We start from the raw sequence: 26057 nt of genomic DNA, 5'->3' as shown, positions 1-26057 counted from the left end.
CTCTGAAAACCGTAAAAGTAGTTAATGTGACGTAAAGCAAATAACATTATTATTATTAGTAACCAAATGATTTGTACGTTAAATGCAACACACCCAAGCATCGAGCTACAAGAAATTTAAACAATCGTCGACCCGACAAGGAACCGAAAGTGTGGCTCATCTATGTGGGCAGCAAACAAGCATGCCAACTAAATTACGGTGTGTTGAAAGTTTGTGCGTTTAATTGAAACACCTGGCTTTAGCGCTACACGAACTGAAAGTTAAAAACCACTATTTAGCCATTTGTTCATTTAGCCCTTTTGCCGTGTTGGCCTTTTGCTCTTTGACACTGTAGCCATTTAGCCCTTTACTCTTTTTGTCCTTTAGCACTTTTACCTTTTGCTTTTTTTCTCTTTTTGCCCTGTATCCATTGTGCCCTTTATACGGTCCTTTAGCTCCCAGACTTAGGGTCACCTTTCAGTGTTATGCCCCTAAGAATAACGCATACGTATTCAAACTTACACCATCTCCCTAGTCTCATCAGTACAATTTGTAACCGCCATCTTGTTCCAAGTTCGGTTCAATCCCCTAAGTGTGATTTTCAACGTTACGCCCCTATGAATAAAGTATATGTGTTAAGTCTTACACAATCTTCCTAGTCCTATTAGTGCAACGCGTAGTATCTAAGCTAGTGTAGGGACGAGCTAGGCGTTAGATTCATGCCTGGTCATCGTAAGGTTAAGCCTGCAAAATTAGGTAGGGTGTAAGGAAGGGCAACCGGTTAGGTTAACGCATTGTCAGCGTAAGGTTAAGCCCACACTCTCAGCCATTAACATCATGTAATGTTAAGCCTGCATTGTTATGTGGTTAGCTTCGTCATCGAACTTAGGTCTGTAAGGTTTACCCCTTAGGCTTGGAGTCGAACCCGGGATCTGTAAGGTTAAGCCTGGACACGTAGCCAGCATTACGTCATGTAAGGTTGCGCTTTAGCCAGCATCCCGCACCACGCTGTGACGTCACCCACCAGATAACGCCTCGTCCAGGGGCCACCGGATTCCAGATCCCGCAGAACCACCCAATAGTAACCACTGCCAAATATTTAAGACCTAGGTAAACAACTGATACGGAATCTGCCACCTGGGCAACAGCCCAAAATGCAGATCAATGATGATTGAAGATTGATAAAGAACAACAGTTCGTGCAGTTAAATTTTTGTTTCTCGTCTTATTCGTGTCACAGACTGACCTAGACATTCTGTATACTGTAGGTCTATTTTAAATGTAACATAGTTGATATTCGTGGCAGTGTAAATAGTTGAAAAATAACTTTACATTCGCGGTTAAAAAGAGCACCTTATTCTAATGAGCACGATACAACACATCAAAGAACTTACTGTAAGTATTCATAATGATTTTGAGTCCAAGTGCAGTGAACATACACTCGTACTGCATAACTTCTAACAAGTAATTAGAAACTCAAATAAATGTCCTTTACTTATCAATCAATCAATCAATCAATCAATCAATCAATCAATCAATCAATCAATCAATCAATCAATCAATCAATCAATCAATCAATCAATCAATCAATCAATCAATCAATCAATCAATCAATCAATCAATCACCACTGAACTGCATTTAGTGCAGTCGCTCACGTGGCAGATTCATTACCTGTCGTTTACATAGTCTTTCTTAAATAATTGCAAAGAATTTGCAACTTTATTGAACTTCTCCAGTAGTAGGGCTGGGCGGTTCCTAAAATAATGCGAGCTGAATCAGCATTTTCCCACGTGGTAATTGGCACCTGTCAAGGTCATTGACCCATGATGTCACGGTCACATGACCACGACGTCACGATGACGTGCTATTGGCTAACCTGATTGCTGCCATCTTGATAGGTCTTAACCTCGTGCACTTCTTTTGGCGCGGAATTTTGAAAAAGGGAACGGGGCTATCCTCACTGCTGTAATCGTGACAGGTCCTAACCACGTGCTCGTGTTGGGCGCGCAATTTTGAATGACTCTGACGGGACTTAGCCACGTGCGGGAGCGGAAATTTGAAAAAGAGAACGATCCTAACCTCGCTGATATCATCTTGATGGGACTTGGCCAAGTGCAGGCGGGGAATTTTGAAACGAACCCTAACCTCACTGCTGTCATCTTGACGGGACTTAGCCATGTGCGACACCATCTTGGAGAAGCGTCACCTCACAAAGTCCCTTCCTAATACTATCTTGGAGGGGAATAAGGACCCTAGTTTTAAGGCTAGCTGCCCTTATCGACATGCCCCTTCCCGTCACCATCTTAGAGCGGCCTAAACTCAGAGTACTCTAGTTTTAAGGCTAGCTCCCCTTCTCAACATCCCCCTTCCCGACACCATCTTAGAGGGCCTAAGGACCCTAGTGTTATAGCTAGCTGCCCATCTCGACATTCCCCTTCCCGACACACACCAACTTAGAGAGGTCTAAGAATCATAGTTTTAAGGCTAGCTGCCCTTCTCGACACTATCTTTCCGGATAACCCTTCTCGGCACTATCTTGGAGGGGCCTATCCTCAGAGGACCCTCTAGTAGTATGGATAGCTGCCCGCCTCGACATGCCCCTTCCCGACACCATCTTGGAGGGGTCTAAGGATCCTAGTTTTAAAGCTAGCTGCCCTTCTCTTCATGCCCCTTCCCAAAACCATCTAAGAGTGAGCCTAAGGACTCTAGTTTTAAGGCTAGATGCCATTCTCGACACACCACCATCTTAGAGGGGCCTAACCTTAGAGGACCCTAGTTTTAAGGCAAGCTGCCTTCTCGATATGCCCCTTCCCGACAACATCTTCGAGGGGTCTAAGGACGCTAGTTTTAAGGCTAGTTGCCCCTCCCTACATACCCTTTCCCCCACACCATCTTCCTCCTCCTCGTGACGTTACGTAAGTCACCTCAAACCCTCCTCCTCTTCCTCCTCCTCCTTACAGTTTTACAGTTATATGGCTATCCTCTTTTCTACTTATCTGACACGGACAGATGCCCTCCATTCTATATTGCACTAGATGTCCCTCCTCTTCGGAGGAAGCCTAACTACACCGTCGCTAACGCTTTACGTCTCTATCCGACGTGTGATCTCCCCTCCTGAACAAGATAAAACATGTTGTCAATCAATCCTTTTACAGACGACAGGAAAAATGCATTATGCTGTGCTCTCTACCAAGAGCAAGTTTCCTGTGTTTAGAACATATATACTCTTTTGTTATCTTAAGTAAAGATTTGAATAGACAGCATACATTCTCATCGTATTCTGAACAGAAAAAACACCGTCGATAATGCTTTACATCTCCACCCGATGCGTGACCTCCCTTCCTGAACAAGACAAAACAATTGTACAATATTGTTACAGAGGACCGGAAAATGCATTGTGCTGTGCCCTCCACCAAGAGCAACATTTTTTGTGTTTAGAAAATATATAGTCTGTTGTTATCTTACATTAAAGAGCTGATTAGTCAGCATACATTCGCATCGTATTCTGAACAGAAAATTTACCTTGATTATAAATATATGATAGGAAGAGGGCGCAGTATCATGTTGATAAAAACAATAGAAATTGTCACGCTGGCAAATGATGATTGCATAGAATAAAACCACCTCTCTCTCTCTCTCTCTCTCTCTCTCTCTCTCTCTCTCTCTCTCTCTCCCTCTCTCCCTATTTCGCGAATATAATATCAACTTTATGACGCAAACACAATAGTCATCGTAACAAAATAAGAAATCATGGACTCGAACTCTGATCTCTCTGTTCACTTCTAGAATAAAAATGACTAATACATGAAACACATGGAATCGAACCCTGATCTCTCTTATTAATGCTAGAATATAAATACCAAACACATAACCACTGTAAAAAATCTCTCTCTCTCTCTCTCTCTCTCTCTCTCTCTCTCTCTATTACTGTGATGGATTCGATCACTGATTTCTCTGTTGAATGTCAGATTTAAAAATTAAAATCTCTAACACATACAACAAAACATCTGTATTACAGATATAGATTCGAAATGTGAACTCTCTGATTTAGTCACCGTAACAGAATTAAAAAAATCATGGATTCGGACCCTGTTCTTTCTGTTCATCGTCAGAAAAAATCTCTAATACATGCAACACATGGAATCGAACCTTGATCTCTCTTATTAATGGTAGAATAAAAATACCAAACACATAACCATTATTAAAAATCCCTCTCTTACTGTCATGAATTCGAACACTGATCTCTCTGCTGAATGTCAGATTAATAAAGGAAAATCTCTATCACATGCAACAGAAACACATCTGCATTACAGTTATAGATTCGAACTCTGATCTCTCCGATTTAGTCATCGTGACAGAATATAAAATCATGGATTCAAGCCCTGTTCTCTCTGTTCAGCATTAGAATAAAAAATGACTAATACATGCAACACATAGATTCGAGCCCTGATTTCTCTGTTCAGTGCTAGAATAAAAATACCCCACCCCTTATTTCGTGTGCTGTTTACACATGATTCATGGCACAAACACAAAGTTACCGTAAACAATTACATGCATGGAATCGAACACTGAAACTCTCTAATGTGTAAGTTAACAACAGACTATACATGGAAATCAACTCACTACTTCTCATTTTCGCAAGTACACTTATTGTTTGTTATATGCATACAGCACACACTATAGTAAAACCGAACACACTCAAAATACGGAATTGATTGTTACATTGAAATTTTTTTTTTGAGACAAGCAAATGCCGTGAGCTAGCCCTTACACACGTATATTTCATCAGTATGCGCAAACACACACGAGTTCTAATTCTCTGCAAACTTCATTCACAGATATAGCTATTACATTTTTTGTATTTAATTTTGATTACCTGAGATACCTACATGTGAAAAAAGGGGAAAAATTAATTCATATTTTAAGTTTTTTTTGTATGTGGGTGGTGTGCTCTTCATGAAGTCATAGAAAGAAATGAACGAGCCACACTGCGAGATTCTGCCTGCAGGTTGCTAGTGGGTAGACCGCTGTTTGACTCAGCAACACGCACGCAGGTACAACACACTTTGACTTACTTACTGCCTCTCGGAGACCGCATACTATTATTATTATTATTATTATTATTATTATTATTATTATTATTATTATTATTATTATTATTATTACAAATTCCTCTTATTGTTATAAAAATCATTGTTAACTCCCTAATTCGGTGCAAGGAGGCACCCCAACTTACGAGTCGTTTTCAAATTCACATGCAACGGAAACTTCATAAAATCACCGGGCATGTTGTTCATCCGTAGGCGACCTGCGCGTTGTATTGCACATTACCAAACTCCATAGCACTTTACCTCTTGAATGGCCTTGGCCTACCAAGCGGTCGCTGCACAGCCTCTGAAAGCCTGCAGATTACAAGGTGTCGTGTGGTCAGCACGACAAATCATCTTGCGCCATAGCATTTGAGCGCTCCACTGCCCCGGAAGGCCTGCAAAATTACGAGGTAAAAACTGTCTTTAGGGCTACCAACAGTGGGATTCGAACCCACTACACCCCGGATGCAAGCTTACAGCCGTGCGCCCCTAACCGCACGGTCAACTCGCCCGGTACAATTATTAAAACAGACATGTTAAAAACTATAAGTTTTGAGCGAGTCGTAGTAATTTATTCAATAATGAATTACTCTATTATTAGTCTATTCATTTATCAGTAACGTACACTTGTTTGTGTGTGCGTATGCGTACACGCTTTTTTGCCTGTTACTTACAAACAGGGCAGGGAATACCGTTACAAGTAACGCTACTATTCTCGGATGCCAACATGGGATTCTAACAGCGAATTCGTTAGCGTGCTAGTTGAGTTAACCTCAACACGGTAATTTTAATCTAAATCTCTATAGGAAACCACGGAAAACCATATTAAGGGCTGCCGACAGTGTTTGTGTACATATGCGTACACAGCTTACAGCCGCGCGCCCCTAACCGCACGGTCAACTTGCTCAGCGAGTTAGCATGTGCTCGTCTGACCTTCAGCTCGCCATTTTACTCGGCCGGCCGGCCGGCCGGGCCCACTTTGAGTGAAAAACCCTGTATATTAAATTAACTTCGCTCAGAGAGACCTCATTTGAAACTGAGTTGACTGATGATTACTGCAACTTCCCGCGTTATATAGGCCTACTGTTGTCGAATAAATGTGTGACAAAGTTATTTCACTGCAAAATCGTATGAGGCGTAATACGATCTCAGGTGCACTACACATCAAGAAAGAATCATTTTCTAACTATAATATAATAATTTGGTATCAATTTTCACTGCTGCAATCGTTTTTTAACAATTTGGTTCAGTTATTTTATGAAGAGCGTGTCACGCAGTTGCCAGAGACTGTTTACAGTTGTGCTGTGTTACACCAAATACAGTAGAGACAATACGCGACACTTACGGATTTAGCCTTGTTAAAATGGGAGACAATTCGACGGTGGCGCTCCCAGTGACTTGACCTGAAAAGTCGCGCTAAATTCAAATATCAATGGAAATGTATATACGAAAATGAATAAATAAATTACATCTAGAAAGAAAGTATTATTGAGATATTAACTTCGAAGTTGCTAAATCAGTTCGGGATAAATGAATGAAGAATTATTTAAAGACAGAAATTAGACATATAAGCAAGATGTGAAATGGACTGCTGCGAAATGGCTTGATCTTTCATTTATGCATTACTTTTTTATGCTTTAGCATTCCTCCCTGAACATTTACGGTTAGATTTGTCTTTTTTCACATTTAAAAACATTGTATCATCACATTAAGACACTTGTCAATAAAAACATAGGCACATTCCTTACACACATGATGCAATGAATTAACATTTAAAAGCTTGACAATTTTCCTCTTAACATTAAGCCTACTAACAGGAAGAAAATCTATAAAACCCTGGCTTTAATCTGAGAGTAGGGATAAAAGAAAGAAAAGTATGAAAATGTTGTCGATAGTGATGCTTTGAGGAATATTTACGTACAATTAGAGTAAAAATGTAACATATACTTGGCTGTATAGTCGAGGATTTCTAAAGTCGCTTGCCTGGAAATGATCTAAACAGATCTTATAATTCTTATATAAGCGTAACGTCCCTCCTTTCTTGTACACCTTACCCAAATCACTTCTGTGACATTTCAAAACAAAAACCCCACAGATCACACCTATAACAGCACATTGGTATTGAAGGTTAACTGCTGCACTATACAATAAAATATGCGTATTCTATTTTAAGCCAGTTAAAATATGGGTAGAGCAGGTCAGAAGATTATGAAGTACTATAAAAATCTCTTTGTCACTGGAAGAATATATATGTAAACACAATATTACTTACATTTCCTTGTCATGAGGGAGGCGAAAGAAAGACCGCGCATTCTTCTCTACTTCATAGTTACTGCAGACAAACACAGCACATACCTTTCTCCTCATGTTGAGAGGAGATATCAAGGAATGACACACTCTACTATTTAATTATGTAAACTCACTGAAAACGCATAAATAACACCAAAAACTCCACACACAAATACACGTGCTCTTATGACAGAATCAGTAGTTCTCAGGTCTACCCGCTAGAGAGAGCTCTAATAGCTGTCCTCGATATCTCGCTGAGTGTCGCGTACTGTATTTGGTTACACTCAGCAGTGGCCGAGATTGGTAATTAGAATGGAGGGGGGGGGGACAAAAAGCATTCATGGAAAACAAAAGAGTACTGGCGGCCACGGAATATGGGGAGGGGGAGGGGCAGGTAGACAACAAAATTTAAACAAAAGAGCTACAAAATTGTAAGCTTCTGATGCTCCCTGGCGAATTACGACAGATATGTAAAGTTTGACAGTTTACCGGGTTAATTGCTGTAAAAATAGATTTTTTTTTTTTTTTTTTTTTTGAGATTTTGATTCAATAATATTCAATAAAACTTTCACCAAAGGAACAATTATACATGTACGCAACTAAGGTGTTAGGCCATCATATACTAATCGCCTTTCTACACCTGCTGCGCGGATCTATTTTCTGACTTTAAGGTTAGAAGCAAATACAGTACTCACAATACATAACACACTGCGAGATATCGAGGGTCAGCGATTAGAGATCTATCTAGCGGAGTGACCTGGAGTTACTGATTCTGTCATAAGAGCACGTGTATTTGCTTGTGAAGTTTTTGGCGTTATTTATGCGTTTGCATTAAGGTGACATAAGTAAATAGTGGCTTGTGTCATTCCTTTATATCTCCTGTCAATATGAGTGGAAAGATATGAGTTGCGTTTGGCTGCAATAACTATGATGTGCAGAAGGATTCGCGGTCTTACTTCCGTTTCCCTCTTGACAAGAAAATGTAAGTAAATATAATACTGTGTTTGCATATATATTCTTCCAGTTACAAAGTGATTTTTATAGTGCTTCCTAAATTTCTGACTGCGCGACCCATATTTTAACTGGCTTAAAATATAATAAGCTTATTTTATTGTATTAGTGCAGCAGTTAGCCTTCAATACCGGTACCGATGTGTTGTAGGTGTGATCTGTGGGTTTTGATTTAATTCAGGAAAATGCATATGCATACGTGTGTGGCTGGTTGTGTTCCAAAGTTACCCCATTTGGAATGCCGTAATACGTTATCAAGCACTGAAGAAAATATGGATGATTTAAGAAATGTACATATTTTGTTGAAACAATATGATGATGAAAATTTCCTTTACCCTAATGTAATGGGAAGTATTGCTTATAGGGAAATTTTGAATGTTTTTGCGGTTAAATTTATAGATTTTCTTTCTGTTAGTAGGCTTCAAGTAAAAAAGGAAAATTTTCCAGCTCTTAAATGTAAATTCATTGAATCATGTGTGTAAGGAATGTGCCGATATTTTTTATTGACAAGTGTCCTAATGTGATGATACAATGCTTTTAAATGAGAAAAATGACAAATCTAGCCGTGAAAGTTCAGGCAGGTATGCTAAAGCTAAAAAAGTAGTATATAAATGAAAGATCAAGCCCTTTCACACCAGTCCATTTCACATCTTGATTATATTTCTGATTTCAGTCTTTAAATAATGACCTGTTAAATAATTCTTCATTCATTTATCCAGAATTGCTTTAGCAACTTTGAAGTTAATATTTTAGTAACACTTTCTTTCTAGACGTAATTTATTTATCCATTTCCGCATATACATTTCCATTGATATTTGAATTTAGCGCGAACTTCCAGGTCACGCCACTAGGAGCGCCACTTGCGAATTGTCTCCCATTTTAACAAGGCTAAATCCGGAAGTGTCGCGTATTGTCTCTGCTGTATTTGTTGGAAGCTAATTAGGCGTACTTGCCGTGGCGCTGAAAAATCAGTCAACTGCGTCGAATGACCTTTGTGCGTACTTCTGCGAAGTACTTTTTTATTTAAAGAAATTAAAAGAGATAATTCGGTATAGACAACAGGGGTTGTATAAATTGCCCTTTTTAAAAATAATTCCTAGGGTTTTTTGATTGGCCGGGCGAGTTGGCCGTGCGGTTAGAGGCACGCGACTGTGAGCTTGCATCCGGGAGATAGTGGGTTCGAATCCCACTGTCGGCAGTCCTGAAGATGGTTTCGCGTGGTTTCCCATTTTTACATCAGGCAAATGCTGGGGCTGTACCTTAATTAATGCCACGACCGCTTCCTTCCAACTCCCAGGCCTTTCCTATCCCCTCGTCGCCATAAGACCTATTTGTGTCGGTGCGACGTAAAACCACTAACAAAAAAGTTTTTGGCAGCAAAAATGAAATAAACATTTCTTTTCTTTCGCCCCTAATCGCCGCTACTGACACTCAGTGCATTAAATTGCTGCTATTCCAACCAATTGGCAATTCATCTACATACAAATTGTAAGCGAAAGAACTATTTCGATTGATTCTACAAAATCGCCCTGACCATTTCCGTTCAGAGTAGAGCTACGTATTCGACGTCAAAATTTGCGACCATGACCCTGAAACAGGCCCGTTCAATATTTTTAGATCCTTATCATACGCTAAATAAATTACATGTTCTAAACCCGCCAAAGTTATCGAACGTGAAAATAAATTGACAAGGCTTAGTACCAGTACCATACCATTGATATTTTAACAAGCTGAGGCACTGTTTTAAAGCTAAGAGTCCCGAGAATTTCATCAGATTTACCATTTCATTTCAAATGAGTTCATTTTTAAATTACATTTAGCTTTGACACGACAAAAAAATTAAACATCATGATAGACGCTTAATGTGGCTGAAGTTGGTCTAATTGCAAGTGGATATTTCTTCTTTTCTAATGGATAATTTAAGGTGTCTCTCTCTCTCTTGTCACATCCAAAAGAATAATTTTCATGTTCACGTGAGAAAACCTGGTTTTGTATTCGAGGAAATATTTTTATTTAAAATTTCTTCAAAGAGGATAGCTAGAATTTTATATTACCGGTAACATAAATGAAAGCTTAGTGTGTCAAGTGAAAAATAAATCTTAGATGCCAAAACTCTCATCAAGATAAAGTAAAGAATCCTTACAGGTCAACAAATTACTGTGAGGACAACCGGTATTTAGTATTTTTTGTATTTATCAAGGTAATTTACATCTCCATTCTTGACTGTTATGTAGTGATGGGCAACGCTCTCGCTCGAGACTCTCGCGATAATTTCGAGACCGATCCTCCTGAAGTGCAAGCTGTGCGACGTACCAGTAACTACGACTGTAAACGTGATAGTATATCATTGGCAGTTATTGCGTGAAATAACGTTCTCATATGAAAACGTGTGAGCCAATACATTTTGTCAAAAGCCTGGAGAAGTACTGCATGTTCAACTATGAACCTCTTAATACCATTAACGAAAGTGAAAACAGAATGTCAGTATCTTAAACTGTTCACGACTTGTTTGGGGTGGACATCTTAGCTGAATAACCATGCATAATTTGTGAATAACACTGTAGATAGGATGTACTCCTACTCGGATACTAGAGGCGTGCATTATTCGAACTTGCGACGGGAAAGATGTGCTTTGCTACATATGCAACCGCCATTACAAATGAGTGGAACGTGTAATCTAAAATGTCCGACTTTGCTCCAATTCTTTCAGCGGAGGTGATCGGCAAAGCTCTCGAGACCGATTCTCGTGTGCTGCGAGCTGTGTGACGTCCCAGTTACTACGAGTGTAAGCTTGATAGTTATCATCAGAAGTTCTCATATAGAAACGTGTGTGACGATAAATTTTGTCAAAGCACTGCATGTCCAATTATGAGTTCCTTAATAGCATTAATGAAAGTGAAGACAGAATGCCAGTATCTTAAACTGTTCGAGTTATTTCAGGTGGAATTCTTAGCTGAATAACCCGTATAATTTGTTAATAACTGTTTTTTGGGATGTAAACCTACCTGGATGCCTCGCAATCGTTGTCGACAGGGTAGCTTCCTGTGATGCAGGCCGGGCCGGAGGTGTTCTGTGACTATTTCTCTTCATTTATATTATTTGTTTTCAAGTGTCCGATCATCCCAGAAGTATTTCTGCCGACGTATTTTACTTTTGAACAAGCAACACAGCGGGCTGTGCTATGTGACATATCTTCAAAATAACCGACATCCATGACTAACGTTGCGTTCCAGACATAGTCGCGTACAACTAGACACAATTTCATATTACACCGTCATATATAGAAGTACCTAATTTTGACGCGAATACTCTATAACATTGTAAGGAATCATTTCCTTCGCCACCAAAATATCGGTAAACATAAGCAGTGGTCATATGTTATTGAATGTGGGGTCTGATAACGATGCAGACCTACCTGTCGAAAGAATTGGAGCAAAGCCAAGTATTTTAGTCTACTCATTCCACTCATGCGTAATGGTGGTTGCATATGCGGCAGGGCGCATCTTGCCTCGTCTCGTGTTCGAATAGTGCACGCCTCTAATATCCAGGTACGTGTACCTACAGTAGCCGTCAGGTTCTGTACTTAAACCACTCATTCGTGTACCTACCAGTGCATACAATGCCAGAATACTGCGTCAAAATAGACCTCGGTAGAAATGAACGCCCTAGTCGCTTGTTGACACGTATTTACGAAATGGAGAATGTCCGTGGTTGGCTATTCGCATACTCGGCACAAACAACATTCAACGCCGACTATCTGTAGGCCTACGGCATGCTTCTCGCCGCACAATGCGGGGACAATGCTCTCGAGATCTCTCCAAATTTCTCGCGAGAAATAGTGGCTGCGCTAGTCTCGCGAAATCCCCAGAAATATCAAGACCCCGTCTCAGACTGCCCATCACTACTGTTATGTCTTTCAGCATTCATTTTACCGGACGAGTTGGCCGTGCGGTTAGGAGCGTGCCGCTGTGAGCTTGCATCCGGGAGATAGTTGGTTCGAATCCCACTGTCGGCAGCCCTGAAGATGGTTTTCCGTGGTTTCGCATTCTCACATTAGGCAAATGTTGGGGCTGTACCTTAATTAAGGCCACGGCCGTTTCCTCCAACTCCTAGGCCTTTCCTATCCCATCGTCGCCATAAGACCTCTCTGTGTCGGTGCGACGTTAAGCCACTAGAAAATAAAATCATTCATATTTTAAACCTCTGTGACTTGACTAAGGATCTCTGTGGCACACTTAGTTTGATACGTGTTAGCTTTAACTGAGTCTAACCATTGTCACTTTGGTCTTACTCTGCTTCTCTTACCCTCCATGGTCAAGTCCACTATTCATTGCAAGTGCCCTTCTGGTATTGGTCCCATCTATTTGTATCAGTGATCATTTTTGCTACTTTCATATTTGTTACCACTTCAAGATTATGAATAACATACCTTAAGGCCGAAAATAATTTAAAAACGGTACCTGTGCCCAAATGCTAGTTGACACCTCCAACGTTACACACCAAAAACATCAAATTTCCATTTCAGGTTATAATGAACAGCAGTGTCCACATCGAGAAGTCATCGTTCTATGACTTTCTACATCCATGGCTTGGTGAAGGCTTACTTACCAGTACAGGTGAGTACCCAAATATTGTTGAATAATGACACCTTAGATTTGTACACCACAAAAGATTACAGTCATAAACTGCTTTTTCTTCTGGTGCTACCTCCTGAAAGAAGGTTGGTGACCTATTTTACATTTCTTGTATCAGAGTTGCTGTATCGTGGATATCGAACAACTGTCGAAAGTTTTGCACCAGAGGTCTTCTTCACCCTCGTCCACATTTCCCTTCTATACTTCATTTTCATGATATAAGGGAAAACAGTTACTACTGTTGTCTCATTTGCTAATTCGCTGTATTTATCTTTCTATCGAATGGATCCTTACCATTTTCTTTCCTTTTGTTAGATAAATTAATGTGATTTTATATTAGTTACTGCAAATAATAATAAAAATTAGGACCTGAATATATTGATTGTAACTCCTTGAAACCCCCCCCCCCCCTGAATGTTGGCAATACCATAGGATAAGCATACAGCTTATAGGATATAAGCATGGATATTGCACATACTTCAGGTATGTCCAACCCTTGTCCCATTTCTGCACGGGTTCAGGCAAATACACCATAGATAATATTAGACACTTCCGTATTCTCCCGTATTAAATTGAGACACATGTTGACAGTGGTGCTCCTGGCGGCTCGACCTTAAACATCAGGTGGCAAGATTGAAGCTACAAAGGTTGATAGAAGTAGTGAATCTAAATAATGTTTTTGCGTTGTTCTACTGCAGATGTTGAATGTAGATACTGATGAAAATAATGAAACTCAAGGGTAATGTTGTTTTTTCTGAATCCTTGAATGAACGGTCAGCATTGAGACCTTTGGTTCAGAAGGTCCTGGATTCGATTCCCGACTGGATCGGGGATTTTAAACACATCTAATTAATTCTTCTGACTAGGGGACTGTGTTTGTTCCAACACTTTTTTCTTCATATTCAGACAACACACTACATTTTCAACCACCACAGTAACACGCAATAGTGATTACTAGACCTCGGATTTTAAGGTGCTTAAATGTTATTTTATCTGCCTAAAATAGACTCTCAAATAAGTTCTAAAATATTTTTAGGCAGCTTCAGTTTTATGTATTTTAATAGGCATCCATTAAAATGCCATGTTTATTTTGCTAAATTGATAATACTCATTAGTGGAAAATATCAAACAAGTTTCACTCACCTCTTTGCTGCAAATGTTACAGAATGTTATTTTACCATCTGATCTGAAAAGGAGAAACTCCTGTACGGCAACCACTTTTTAATTAAGGACAACTAGGAACTTGACACTTTTGGCACAATTCACACAGTGAACAAGCGGGAATGCCAAAATGTTCTCACAGAATGAAATGGATTTTTTTTTTTTCCAGCAGGTCAATGGATCCTGTCTCCTGCCTCGTGACAGACTATGGGAGTGTTCGGTGCAAGAGGTTTTTAAGGCTTTTCGGGGAGTGTGGTTTACAGTTTTCCTATTTCAAGATTAAGATACTGAAAATGAGTCAGCAAATATTTTATTGTCTCGGGATATATTAAAAGTATTTTAACCGATTTAGGGATAAAAATATGAATTATAAGAATATAGGCAAATGTAGGTACTATAGGGCCACCATTTCTAACTTTATAAATACATGAAACATGTAAATACAGCTTCAATTTAAGTTATCTCTTCTGGAACAGAATAGGTCTTTCCTTAAAACCCGAGGTCTAGTGATTACATTCCTCCATATAGGGTTAGCGTTAGGAAGGGCATTCGACCGTAAAAGAGGGCCAAATCCATATATGTGACAAAGCGCACATCCGCAAACCCACAGATGTGCGAAAAGCGGTAGAAGAGGAATTTTTGTTTTATGTATTTTATGTTAATTTTCTCCATCAAATAACAATATATTAACTCAAATGTTTTAATATTCACAAACAATAGGACAAAAGTAATAACAACTCAGTAGCTAACAAACAATTTAGCAACCTAAAACAAAAAATCAAAGACAACTTAATGTTCACCAAAGCAGATAAAGGCAATACTAATATACAGTAATCATGGATAAAACTGAATACCGAAGACAGAGCATTTCTTCACAGATAATAAATTCACTGTTGTTAAGAAAGACCCCACATTTTGTCTCGAGGAAAGCAGAAGAAAAAATTTGATAGCTGAGAAAGTTCAAAGTTATTGCAGCCAAAATACAGCACAAACGTTATCAGACATGGTTCAATGCTTGTATCATTGTAAATCCAAAATCTTTTGTCATCGGATAAATTCAATTTTCACGAAAATCTTCTTCCTAATGCAAATCCAAGAACTAAATTTCACACTACATCAGCAATCAGTATTACTAATACACTCAGTTTCAAGGCCGTCCCACTAGGTGCGCTGGCAATTAATGTCTTTGCGATATCTCACAAAGTGGCACGTATTCTCTATAGTGTACTTGGTTCGGATATGAAGTGAGGTGAATCCTTGTAGTGAAATAAATGTAACTTAAAAGTTTTTTAGTCTGTCAAACACACAAATCCAATATAATGTATAACACTATGACAAACCTGTAAAATATTCACGCTATCAAACAAAGAATGACATGTTTTATTCTACAAGAACATCCTCAGATTCTATCAAATCACTGAAGACTTGATGCCCTTCCTGATGCCAGCCTCATCAGAGGAGTTAATGATGAAATGAGTCATGTGATATATGATAGAATGAAGGGAGAGGGCAAAGCACAGTGTCGGTACATAGCCTACTCCTGTCGAATAGCACTGAGTAGCCTGTTCAAGGATTAACATCCCTGTAAGATGAACCAATCCCGATCAACAGCGTCATATGCACTCACTCCATGCAAACACTGTGGAGAAGTCTGGAAATGAATTCAGGCTTTTGGCATGCAATCTAGTGATTAAAAATTGCTGGCCAACATTCTTATGGTGAAATTTTTTTTCCACCAACAGAACTTGGACTGGCTAACCATAGTGTCAGATGATAAGGACTTGATTCCATAACAATCATAACCTCCAGGCAGGTGCTACATAACTTATAATGAACACATACAACAGACCTGACCAGTTTATCTTCCTCTTCCTAGTCATCGCCCGAGTTGTTTACGGGAATTATACGAATAACTGGATGATTGAACACAGAGTTCAGCATTTGGTAGGTTTCTTTAGTTCCTTGTATATGCCATATGTAATTCTGTCAATGTCCTCTTTTCACCCCATCACAGGTACTTTATAAAATCACGACCAGTTCTTCTAGCAGGTGTGTTTCAAGATTTTTAGATCGCGTCTTCAATTTGATTTGTTACCAGACTAACTCAATAGTATTTATTATTATTAAATTAAAAGCGCACAATGTGCAAAAACAGTTTTTGTACAGATGGTCAACTATGCTAATGCCATTCTTATTATTGAGGTTGTCCTCATTTTGCAGTTTTGTGCATGGTATCTTTCACAATGATCGTTGCACAGGTTACATATACAGTCTTCGTTCGGCTGGTGGAAGTTTTTGGTTTGGCAGAATCTGTGGTGAAATCCATGAGTGGCGTAACGTGTAATTACGTGCCGTAGCTCGTAATTTGCTTGCTTCCATTCTACCGTCATTATAGCGTCCGTGGAATAGAAGTCGGACCAAATAGCATTCCTTTTCTCGTTTAAATTTTGGCGCGCATTCTCGTAGGGCTTGGTGTTTGGTAGACAAAACTGTGTTTTGATATCGTCAATGAGATAGTCCTCCTTGGTTAGAACATACGTTAACCTTGAAGGGGCTGACTTCCCAATGCCTAGTATTCTCTTGAGATATCGGGCCTTGACTTTTTCTATTGTCATCAGGTCGCTGAGTGTGAGTTTTTCCCAGGTGATGCTAATCCCATAGGTTGCTATTGGTGATATGGCTGTCCTGAACAGTAGCATTGCTGTACCCAATGATATTTGTTGAGGTTGTTGAATGTTGTAGATGGCTTTTATTGCTGCGGCTGCTCTTTCTTTGACGTGGATATTGTAGGATGTTAGAGTAGTTTGGAGGGTGACTCCAAGGTACTTGAATTTCGGCACTACTTCCAGAGGTTTGTTGTGCATGGTTATTGTATTTTTAGGTGCATGTTTTCCTCCTTTCCTAAAGGTCATTTGTTTAGTTTTGTTGTGGTTTATTTGCAAACCGTTTCTTTCTGCCCATGATGTGAGCCTATTGAGGACCTCTTGGAGCTCTTCTATGTTTTCTGAGCCTATTGCCATATCATCTGCGTAAAGTATAAGCAATGCTGAGGTATCTGTGATTATTTCTGTGATGTCTGCTGTCATGATGTTGAATAAAATTGGGCTGATTGGGTCACCTTGTAGGACTCCGTTTGTTTGGGTTACGTTTTTGGATAGGGTTATGTTGTCTGATATTTGGACATAGTTATATTTGAGGATATTCGAGATTATGATTGCTATCGGATGTGTAGCTCCTATTAGGTAATTGAGTTTCCGGATGAGTGTTGCTCTATCAACAAGGTCAAAAGCCTTACGATAGTCTACGAAGACTACAAAATATTTCTCTCCTGGATGCCTCAATGTATCTTGGACCAGTTCTATTAGATATTTTACAGCATGTAGTGTGCTTCTTCCCTTTCGCAAGCCGAATTGATTTTCTGGTATCTGGGAGTCTATTTCTTCTGCAAGCCTGATTGTTAAGATTTTCATGAAGATTTTGAATGATGTATTTTCGAGGGCTATACCTCGATATGAATCAGGATTGTCAATTTCTCCTTTCTTAAATATAATTTTGATTGTTGACAATCTCCATTGCTCTGGAATTTCCCCAGTGTGCATGCATGTGTTGAATAGTTCTACCCAGTAGTCTAGCATGACAGGTAGAGAGTCTTTCAGGTGTTCTGTGCAAATGCTGTCTGGGCCGGGGGCCTTTCCATTTTTTGCTGCTGTTATTGTATTATATATTTCCTGCCTCGTTATGGGGATGTGATTTCCCGTCATTGTTACTGGAGTTAATTCAAAAGCTGTTGATCGGTGTTGGAGGTTGAGAATGCTTTTGAAATGGTTTTCCCATGACTCCATTGAGATATTATTTGTTACTGAAGTTTTTGGTTTCCTAAGCACTAGGAACGGGTCATTTTGGGCGTTTGCAGCACGTCTCCTGGAGTCTTCCTCAATGTACTCCGTTCTTGTTTTCTTGATTAGTGATTTATATTTCCTTTTTTGTTCGGCATATTGGGCCAGGTGACTCGGGTTCGATGTGTTCTTCGCTCGATGTAGTGCCAGGAGGGTCTTTTTCCGTTCATTGTAACAGTCTTTATTGAACCATGGTTGTGATCTCCTTACTTTCATGTGAGTTTGGCATGATTGAAGGGTTCTTGTACACATTTCCACTGCTTCAGTTAGTTCATGTCGTTGAACTAATAGCCTTGCTTTATCTATCTCATCACCGATATGTCTTAGTTTCTCTGGATCTAATTTCCTGGATATTTTCTTACTTGGTTGTATTGGCAATTGATCTTTATGAGTAATTTCAAAGACTGTCGAGATTGGTATATGTTTCCTAATCGGAGCTATGGCTGAAGTCCATAATGCTTTTTGACTGAATATTTTAATGTCTGCACCTCTGTAAAAGACTAAATCTATGGCCCTGCTTCCATTCGAGGCTATGTACGTTTTCATGTAGGGACTGTTAACAAGGACATAGCCGGCTTCTTCCAGAGCCTCTTTAATCAATTCTGTTCTGACGGTTGGTTTGTCTATTCTTGCATTTAGGTCGCCTGCGAAGATTACTCTATCATCTGTTTGCGTTTGTGACAAGGCCTCTGTTATTCTTTCGAGTGTGTCCTCTGTTGACATATGTGGTTGAACATACATGCCAATGATTGATAGTAGGCTGGTCTTTACGGTAATTGTGTTTTCTTCTTTTATTATTTGTTTTATTTTCCCTAAGTTCGGTTTGAGAAAGATGGAGACCCCTCCTGATGGTCTTCCTGTGGTCTGACGAGCGAATGAATGAATTCCGTAATATCCTTGAATGTTGAAATCCTGTGTTAAGAGTGTTTCTGTCAGTATAATGGCGTTGTAGTTGCTTAATGTGTCTATTGGAAAGAGAGGCAGAGCGTTTTTTATGCCTTCAATGTTCCATTGGAACATATGTGTATGTTTATTGTAGTTCTCCTCCTTCAGCACGGTTTGCTCTCCGAAAACGAAATCTTCTTACGATTGTTCTATTTGGCCAGAATTCTTAGGATATGGTGATAAGGCGGAAGTCTTCGAATTACTGTATGTACTGATCCATCATTTCATCGATGAGAAAATAGTATGTGAGTTAATGATACGGTTTTGATAAGGTGCATTTTAGCTATCACAGATGGTCCCTCTAGCACTTTCAGAACACTTTTTCAAAATCATTCTTCAAAAATTATAAAATTGATTTTGCCATGATTGTCTGCAGATGCTTCTGCAAACTTCTTCCGGGTACAAATATGGCACCGTCAATGAAATTGATGTGTCGCGCACAGTGTAAAATTACAATTCTGTTACCATTTGTGTTGGAATTGGGTACAACACAGTTGTCGGTGTTGTTGATCACAAGTAAAATCATCATTTTTTTGTAAATATATATCGTCGTTGCCGGGACAAAACCTCCTATGTGATAATATTTTTGGAGATATACTGACCCGCAGCACATACATTACGAAGGGCGAGAATGCCTTGACATTATTCACACAATATTGCACCTTAGATGACAAAACCTCACAGGCCGAACTTCTAAGCTAAAATATTTCACATGGGAGGTTTTGTCCCGGCAGCAACGATATATTCCGTCTTTCTTCTTTTGCTGACGACCAGTACAATCACATTTTTCTGCTTCAACAGCCCCCACCTTCAGTATTAGCCCAGCTGGCGTAAAGTGATTTCAATTAAATTATTAGTGATTTAAGCTCACTAGGGAGTGCTTATGACTAGTTCTCTTTGGATGTTTGCTTTTGTTCCTAATACCCCTCGAGTCCTGCTATTGTTGTTTTCTTTCTTTCCTGTGAAAGTGGTTTGCGAGATTTAACAACTTCTGGTGGAGGAGACCACGAATTTACCAATTTACAAAATTTAGGGTGGTCTGAAACATCTGTATCAGAAATCCCAGCAGAAGCTTAGTCCTTATTTACTTCATTGAGCCACATACTTCTAGTCTCATAGCTTTCGATGAGTGAGAAGATCTTCTTCATAAGCCTGCCATTGTCCATTCTCAGACGTGCCCATAAAACTTATATCTTACATGAAATGAAATAAAATAGAATGTGGAAATTAACCTTGCCACTCCCAAGTTCTTTTCAGCCTTATACAGTCCCATTCCAGATATTTCTGGATGTTTTGACAATGGATGAAATAGGCTATAAATACCTTGTATTTACACAGCTACTGAACAGTGATGTAACAAGAGCATTGGCAATAGTTTCCTCTTTGCTCTTTTACCAGAACTTGGCAATGGCATGATAAATGTCTATAGCTTGTTTTGCAACAACTTATCTTCATCATACACATAAAAGTCAGGCTTATCATCATTCCCTAACATTTCTAAAATATAATATTCCTTCACGCTTTTTTTTACACTTCTGCTTACCCATCTCAGAAGACAGCTGTGAAAGAAAAACATAGGGTACATAATTATCGTCAAAATACGGCAATGCAATTTATGAATCGTCCATCATCTGAATAGAGCATGTGATCAACAAAACTACAGCATCAGACTGAACTCAGAAGTGAAGAAGAGCACCAGTGTTAGTCACTGCCTCTATTTGGACATTATCCTTATATCCAACTACTGTTACATACTGCTGACTGAATACTTCTGCCTTGTATAAGTCCTCACATATACATTCCCTTTGTTTATTAACCCTCCGTCGGTCGCACCGCATCCAGAAGGCGCCAGCGCTAGTTTTCGCGCCCTACTTCACAGTGCATGCGTCTGGTGAACATGCACTCACAGTATCTTGACAGCTGCCAGTGTCTTACAATACATTTGAGAAGTTGTCAGTGTTGATAAAATTAGTGTTGGGATACTGACCGTTGGCGCCTACCGGATGCCACGCGACCTAAACCTTCCGTGTTTTTAGTATGGCTGGTAACCGTCAGTTTTAAATTTAAACAATCCTAGTGACTTGAAATTAATGCACAGTTTACTTCCTGATGATAATTTCGATGAAGAGCAACAGAATGTAGACGACAGTGATATTGACGCTGAATATCTTCTGGCTGAGAGTACAGAAGACAACTCCGATACTGAGGAAAGTGGAGCGGAAGATGAACCTCTTCTCAGGCACATCCTGTTTTATGCAGGGAAGGCTTGAAACACAAAGTGGGGTAAGCACCCTGAATCTAATCGTAGGAAGAAAATACCCCCACATAATTTGCTCACCAAACTGCCAGGAGTTATTGGTGATGCATGTCACGTAAAAGATGAAGGTGAGTGTTGGAAATTGTTTATACGTAGGTGGATCAAAAGGTTAGTTGCACTAACGCGCCGCAGCAGGGCGCTGTGTGTAGCAAACGTGGGCACAGCGGAGAAAGGGACAGACACTGACCACACTTCTGTTAGGCAGGTCGCTGTGGTGTCTCGTCTATTATTGTGTGAATAGCGGCCAAATGCAATGGCGCGTCAACTGGACGTTCACTCCAAATATGAGGTGCGTGCGACAATCCGATTCGTATGGGCCAAAAGGAAGAATTGCATGGACATTCATCGCGAAATTAGTGCTGTGTATGGGGAGCGGGCCATTTCCCGGCAAGGTATCGTAAAGTGGTGTCAGCAATTCGAAGCCGGACGCACAGATATCATGGACAACCATCGCGAAGGCGGGCCCGCAACGTCCAGGACCCATGCAAAGGTCAACAGTGTGAATGTGATCATTATACAGAACTGGTGCATTAAACTGAGAGAAATCGCGACGCAGCTGAACATGTCGTATGGCGTGTGTTCGCTATTGTTCACGAGGACCTTGGATATCGTAAGCTGTGTCAAAGATGGGTCCCACATCTTCTCACCGATGAGAACAAGGGACAACGTTTCCAATCCACCTGGCATTTTTGCAACGCTATGCCGCAGACGGCAACGGGTTTCTGCGGCGAATCGTCACAGGCGACGAAACGTGGGTCCACCATTTCACCCCCGAAACGAAGCTAACATCAATGGAATGGGTGCACCCCTCATCACCACAACGAAAGAAGGCCAAGGTTCAACCTTCAACCGGTAAGGTTATGGCGACAGTGTTCATTGACATGGAGGGTTTGCTGCACGTGGAATTCATGCCGAAAGGAACGACGATCAACGCGGCGGCGTATTGTCAAACGTTGCACCGGTTGCGTAAAGCGATTAAAGAGAAGCGTCGGGGGAAACTGAGCGCCGGTGTGATTTTGTTGCACGATAATGCAGCACCTCACAAGGCCTGCCAAACGAGAGAACTGCTGCAGCGTATCAAGTGGGAGGTCTGGCAACATCCACCCTACAGTCCCGACCTAGCGCCATGTGACTTTCATCTGTTCGGTAAGCTCAAAACGGAGCTCAGTGGTCGACGTTTCCAGACCAATGAAGAGGTGAAGGTCCCTCTCTCCGAGTGGTTGCAGAACGTTGGAGGAAATTTCTATGCATCCGGCATCGACAAGTTGGTTGTGCGTTTGCAGAAATGTTTGGAGTCTCTCGGAAACTATGAGGAAAAGTGCCGTTACAGTGTATGTCGTTATAGTCGTATAGGTGGCCATAACTGGGAAGTGCAACTTATTTTCTGATCTGCCCTGGTAACTGATGAAATGTTACATACCGGTACCGGTAGTGTCTTGGATATATAAATCAGTATATAGAACACGTAAAAGGAAATTTTCAAAGGGAATGAGATTCGAAAGTGACTGATGTTTTTGAAATAAAGACATTCTTAGGACTTTTATATTTGGCTGGTACTTTACATGCAAACATAATAATGCTGGAGGACTTGTGGGGCACGGACGGCAATGGAGTGAAAAATTTCTGCCTTGTTATGTATTTGAGGTGTTTTAAATTTTTGCTTCATTGCTTTTGTTTTGACGACAGGTTTACAAGAGAGGAACATAAGTTAGACAACTTGGCAGCTATCCAGGAAGTATTTCCATCATTTGTTGACAACTGTAAGAACTATTCCCTTGAGTCATTTGTAACAATAGATGAAAAGCTCGAAGCCTTTCGTGGAAGATGGCGGTTTAACCAGTATATTGCATCAAAACCAGCCAAATACAGGATAAAAATATGCCTCCTAGTGGATGCAAAAACTTTCTATTGTCATAATTTGGAAATTTACCCAGGGAAACAGACAGAGGGGCCGTTTCACATCAGTAATAAACCATCAAATGTTGTTAAGCGGTTGGCACGGCCTATCTATTACACAGGTAATAATATTACGGCGGATAATTGGTTCACAGACTTTGACTTGATAGTAGACTAACTTGAAGAAGAAGAGATTATCTTATGTCGGCGCAATTTGAAAGAATAAAAGATGTCTGCCACCTGAGCTTACAAATGTGAAACGAAGGACAGTAAACTCATCAATGTTTGGTTTCAATGAACATGCCACTTTAGTCTCCTATGTTCCTAAGAAAAACAGAATTGTCCTGCTCGTTTCCAGTCATCAATTAGGTGATGACTCGCTTGATGATGAAACTGAAGAAAATGCCATACCTATAATTATGACATGCTACAATGGGACAAAGGGTGGAGTAGATGCCGTGGATAAAATGTGTGCAAGTTACAACGTAGCCCGAAATATCATACGTTGGCCACTAGTTATTTTCTTTGCTATGTTGAATGTAGCTGGCATAAATGTTCAGGCAGTGGCTATTGGGAACGGAATGAATATCGGTAGGAGGAGACTGTTTCTGAGAACTACTATCTGAACAGTTGGTGTCAGAAGAGATTAGGCAAAGGAACATGAATCCAACAGGTCTCCATCCGACACTGCGTTTCCAACTTGAAAAGTACCGACCTGCAGAGCAAGACAAAGAAGCAATAGCCACTGGAACTACCTTCCTCCACTTCCTTAAAATAAACCATTGACACTTGCAAGCTCACTAAACTGAAGAGGATCACTAGAATGACAAGGCACAGCTGCAGGAAATGTAAGGAACATTTGTGCCTAAAACACGGAAGAATGATTTGTCATGAATGCTTCGAAAATCTGGACTTGGGAAAATAAAAGGAAAGATGAACAGTCCATTCTGCATTTTTTCTTTAGTTCTGTACTACATTGCATACTTTTCTGTTTTTACATTATTATTACCGACTTCAAATTCTGTGAACAACGTTACGGTATATCATGCTATAGCTCTTATTGTTGACTATATTATTGTGTGTAAAATAAATACTACCTAAGAGATATGACACTGAGCATTCTTGTAATATTTGAAACGAGATAAAAACCTGCAGGACTTTATTGTTGCTATTAACAATGGAAATAAGAGTAAAAGGAATGTCAACATTATTTAACTCAATTATATCCAAACATGTCTACAGGAAATGTATTTTTATAACTAATAACAAATGGCGCCTCCTAGACTTTGTTGACTTATCGTGTCAAAATTAGAGTGTGACCGATGGAGGGTTAATGATCCCTGGAATGTCTTTCCTGGGACCTGTTTGTGCCTTGAAGTAGGTACAGCTATCTATGCATATCCTTCCATCGCTCTCTAAATTCATATGGCTGCCAATTATGTGTGACACCATGTATTCCTTAGCTGACTTCCCTGCTAAATTCAATTTCCTAGTAAGTACCTTCAATCTCTCCTTACTCCTGCAACTATTCCTAAATCTATTTCTTTGTAATCTGCACCTCCTTCTTAATCTCTTTATTTCCCTGCTATAATATAATGTGTCCTTACCATTCCTTACCACTTTTAAAGGTACATATTATATCTGTATTCACACTCTTCACCAATTGCTTTAAACCCATCCCATAGGCTGTTTACATTTTTATTCACCATTTTCTTTTGATCATAACTACTTTCTAAAAGTTTCCCCATGCCCCTCTTATCAGCCATATGCTATTGTATAATAGTTTTACCTGTACAACATTCCTTTGTATTACATTTACTTTTAACTATGACAAAAACAGTTTCGTGATCACTTATACCATCTATCACTTCAGTTTTTCTGTAGAGCTAACCTGGTTTTATCGGCACTATGACTAGAATATTTTCCCCTCTAGCTGGTTCCATCACTTTCTGATTCAGTTGTATTCCCATATTAACTTATTTGCCATTTGTTGGTCATGCTTTCTGTTGTTCACATTTCCTTCCCAGTTAACATTTGATAAATTGAGATCACCCAGTACAATAATGTTCCTTTTGTGTCATTCTCTACATAGCTGATTATCTTACCAAATAATTCAGCATCAGCACCAGCCTTGCCAGATCTGTACACACCAAAAACATAAAAATGCCTTTTATCTTTAGAGATACATCCTACACCTAGAATTTCATGTTTCTCATCTTTAACATTTTTGTACCTTACAAATTCTTCTTTTACCAGTATGAATACCTCCCCTCCTACAATTCCTTCCCCCTGTGGGTGGGAGCAGTATATTCTGCCTGCCGTAAGAGGTGACTAAAAGGGGCTCCATGGGCTTTAAACTTGGGAGGGTGGGTTGGCGATCATGGGGTCCTGAGCTGAGTCCTGGCATTGTTTTCACTTACTTTTGCCAGGCTTCTCACGTTCATCTATCCTCTCTGACCTTCCTTGGTCAACTCCTGTTATTTTCTGACCCCAACGATATTAGAGAGTACTCAACGCCCAAGGAGTTTTTCGTTTTCATGCCCTTCGTGGCCCTTGTCTTTCTTTGGCCGATACCTTTATTTTTTACAGTGTCGGATCCCTTCCTTTTTTCTCTCTGATTAGTGTTACATACAGGACGGTTGCCTAGTTGTACTTCTCTTAAAACAATAAACTCCACCACCTCTCTCTCTTTTCTACCGTTCCTAACCTGTTTCTACATTAAATATTCCAATTGCATGAGAAAATATCCACATCCATAATATCACTTCTCAGCCATAATTCAATTCCTTTTACAATAAATAAATAAATAAATAAATAAATAAATAAATAAATAAATAAAT

At 39.8% G+C, this 26057-nt stretch overlaps 1 protein-coding gene across 1 annotated transcript in view; it reads left to right on the top strand.

Moving 5' to 3' along the window:
* Positions 1 to 26057, top strand: part of LOC136874919 (cytochrome P450 4C1) — a 187906-nt gene that overhangs the window by 82372 nt on the left and 79477 nt on the right. The window contains exon 4 of the mRNA XM_067148626.2: positions 12894 to 12984. Coding sequence (XP_067004727.2) covers positions 12894 to 12984 — 91 coding nt within the window. The remainder of the gene's footprint in view (positions 1 to 12893; positions 12985 to 26057) is intronic.

This window comes from Anabrus simplex, chromosome 5, assembly GCF_040414725.1.
Source record: "Anabrus simplex isolate iqAnaSimp1 chromosome 5, ASM4041472v1, whole genome shotgun sequence".
Taxonomy (NCBI): domain Eukaryota; kingdom Metazoa; phylum Arthropoda; class Insecta; order Orthoptera; family Tettigoniidae; genus Anabrus; species Anabrus simplex.
This window is presented reverse-complemented; position numbering and strand designations above follow the sequence as displayed.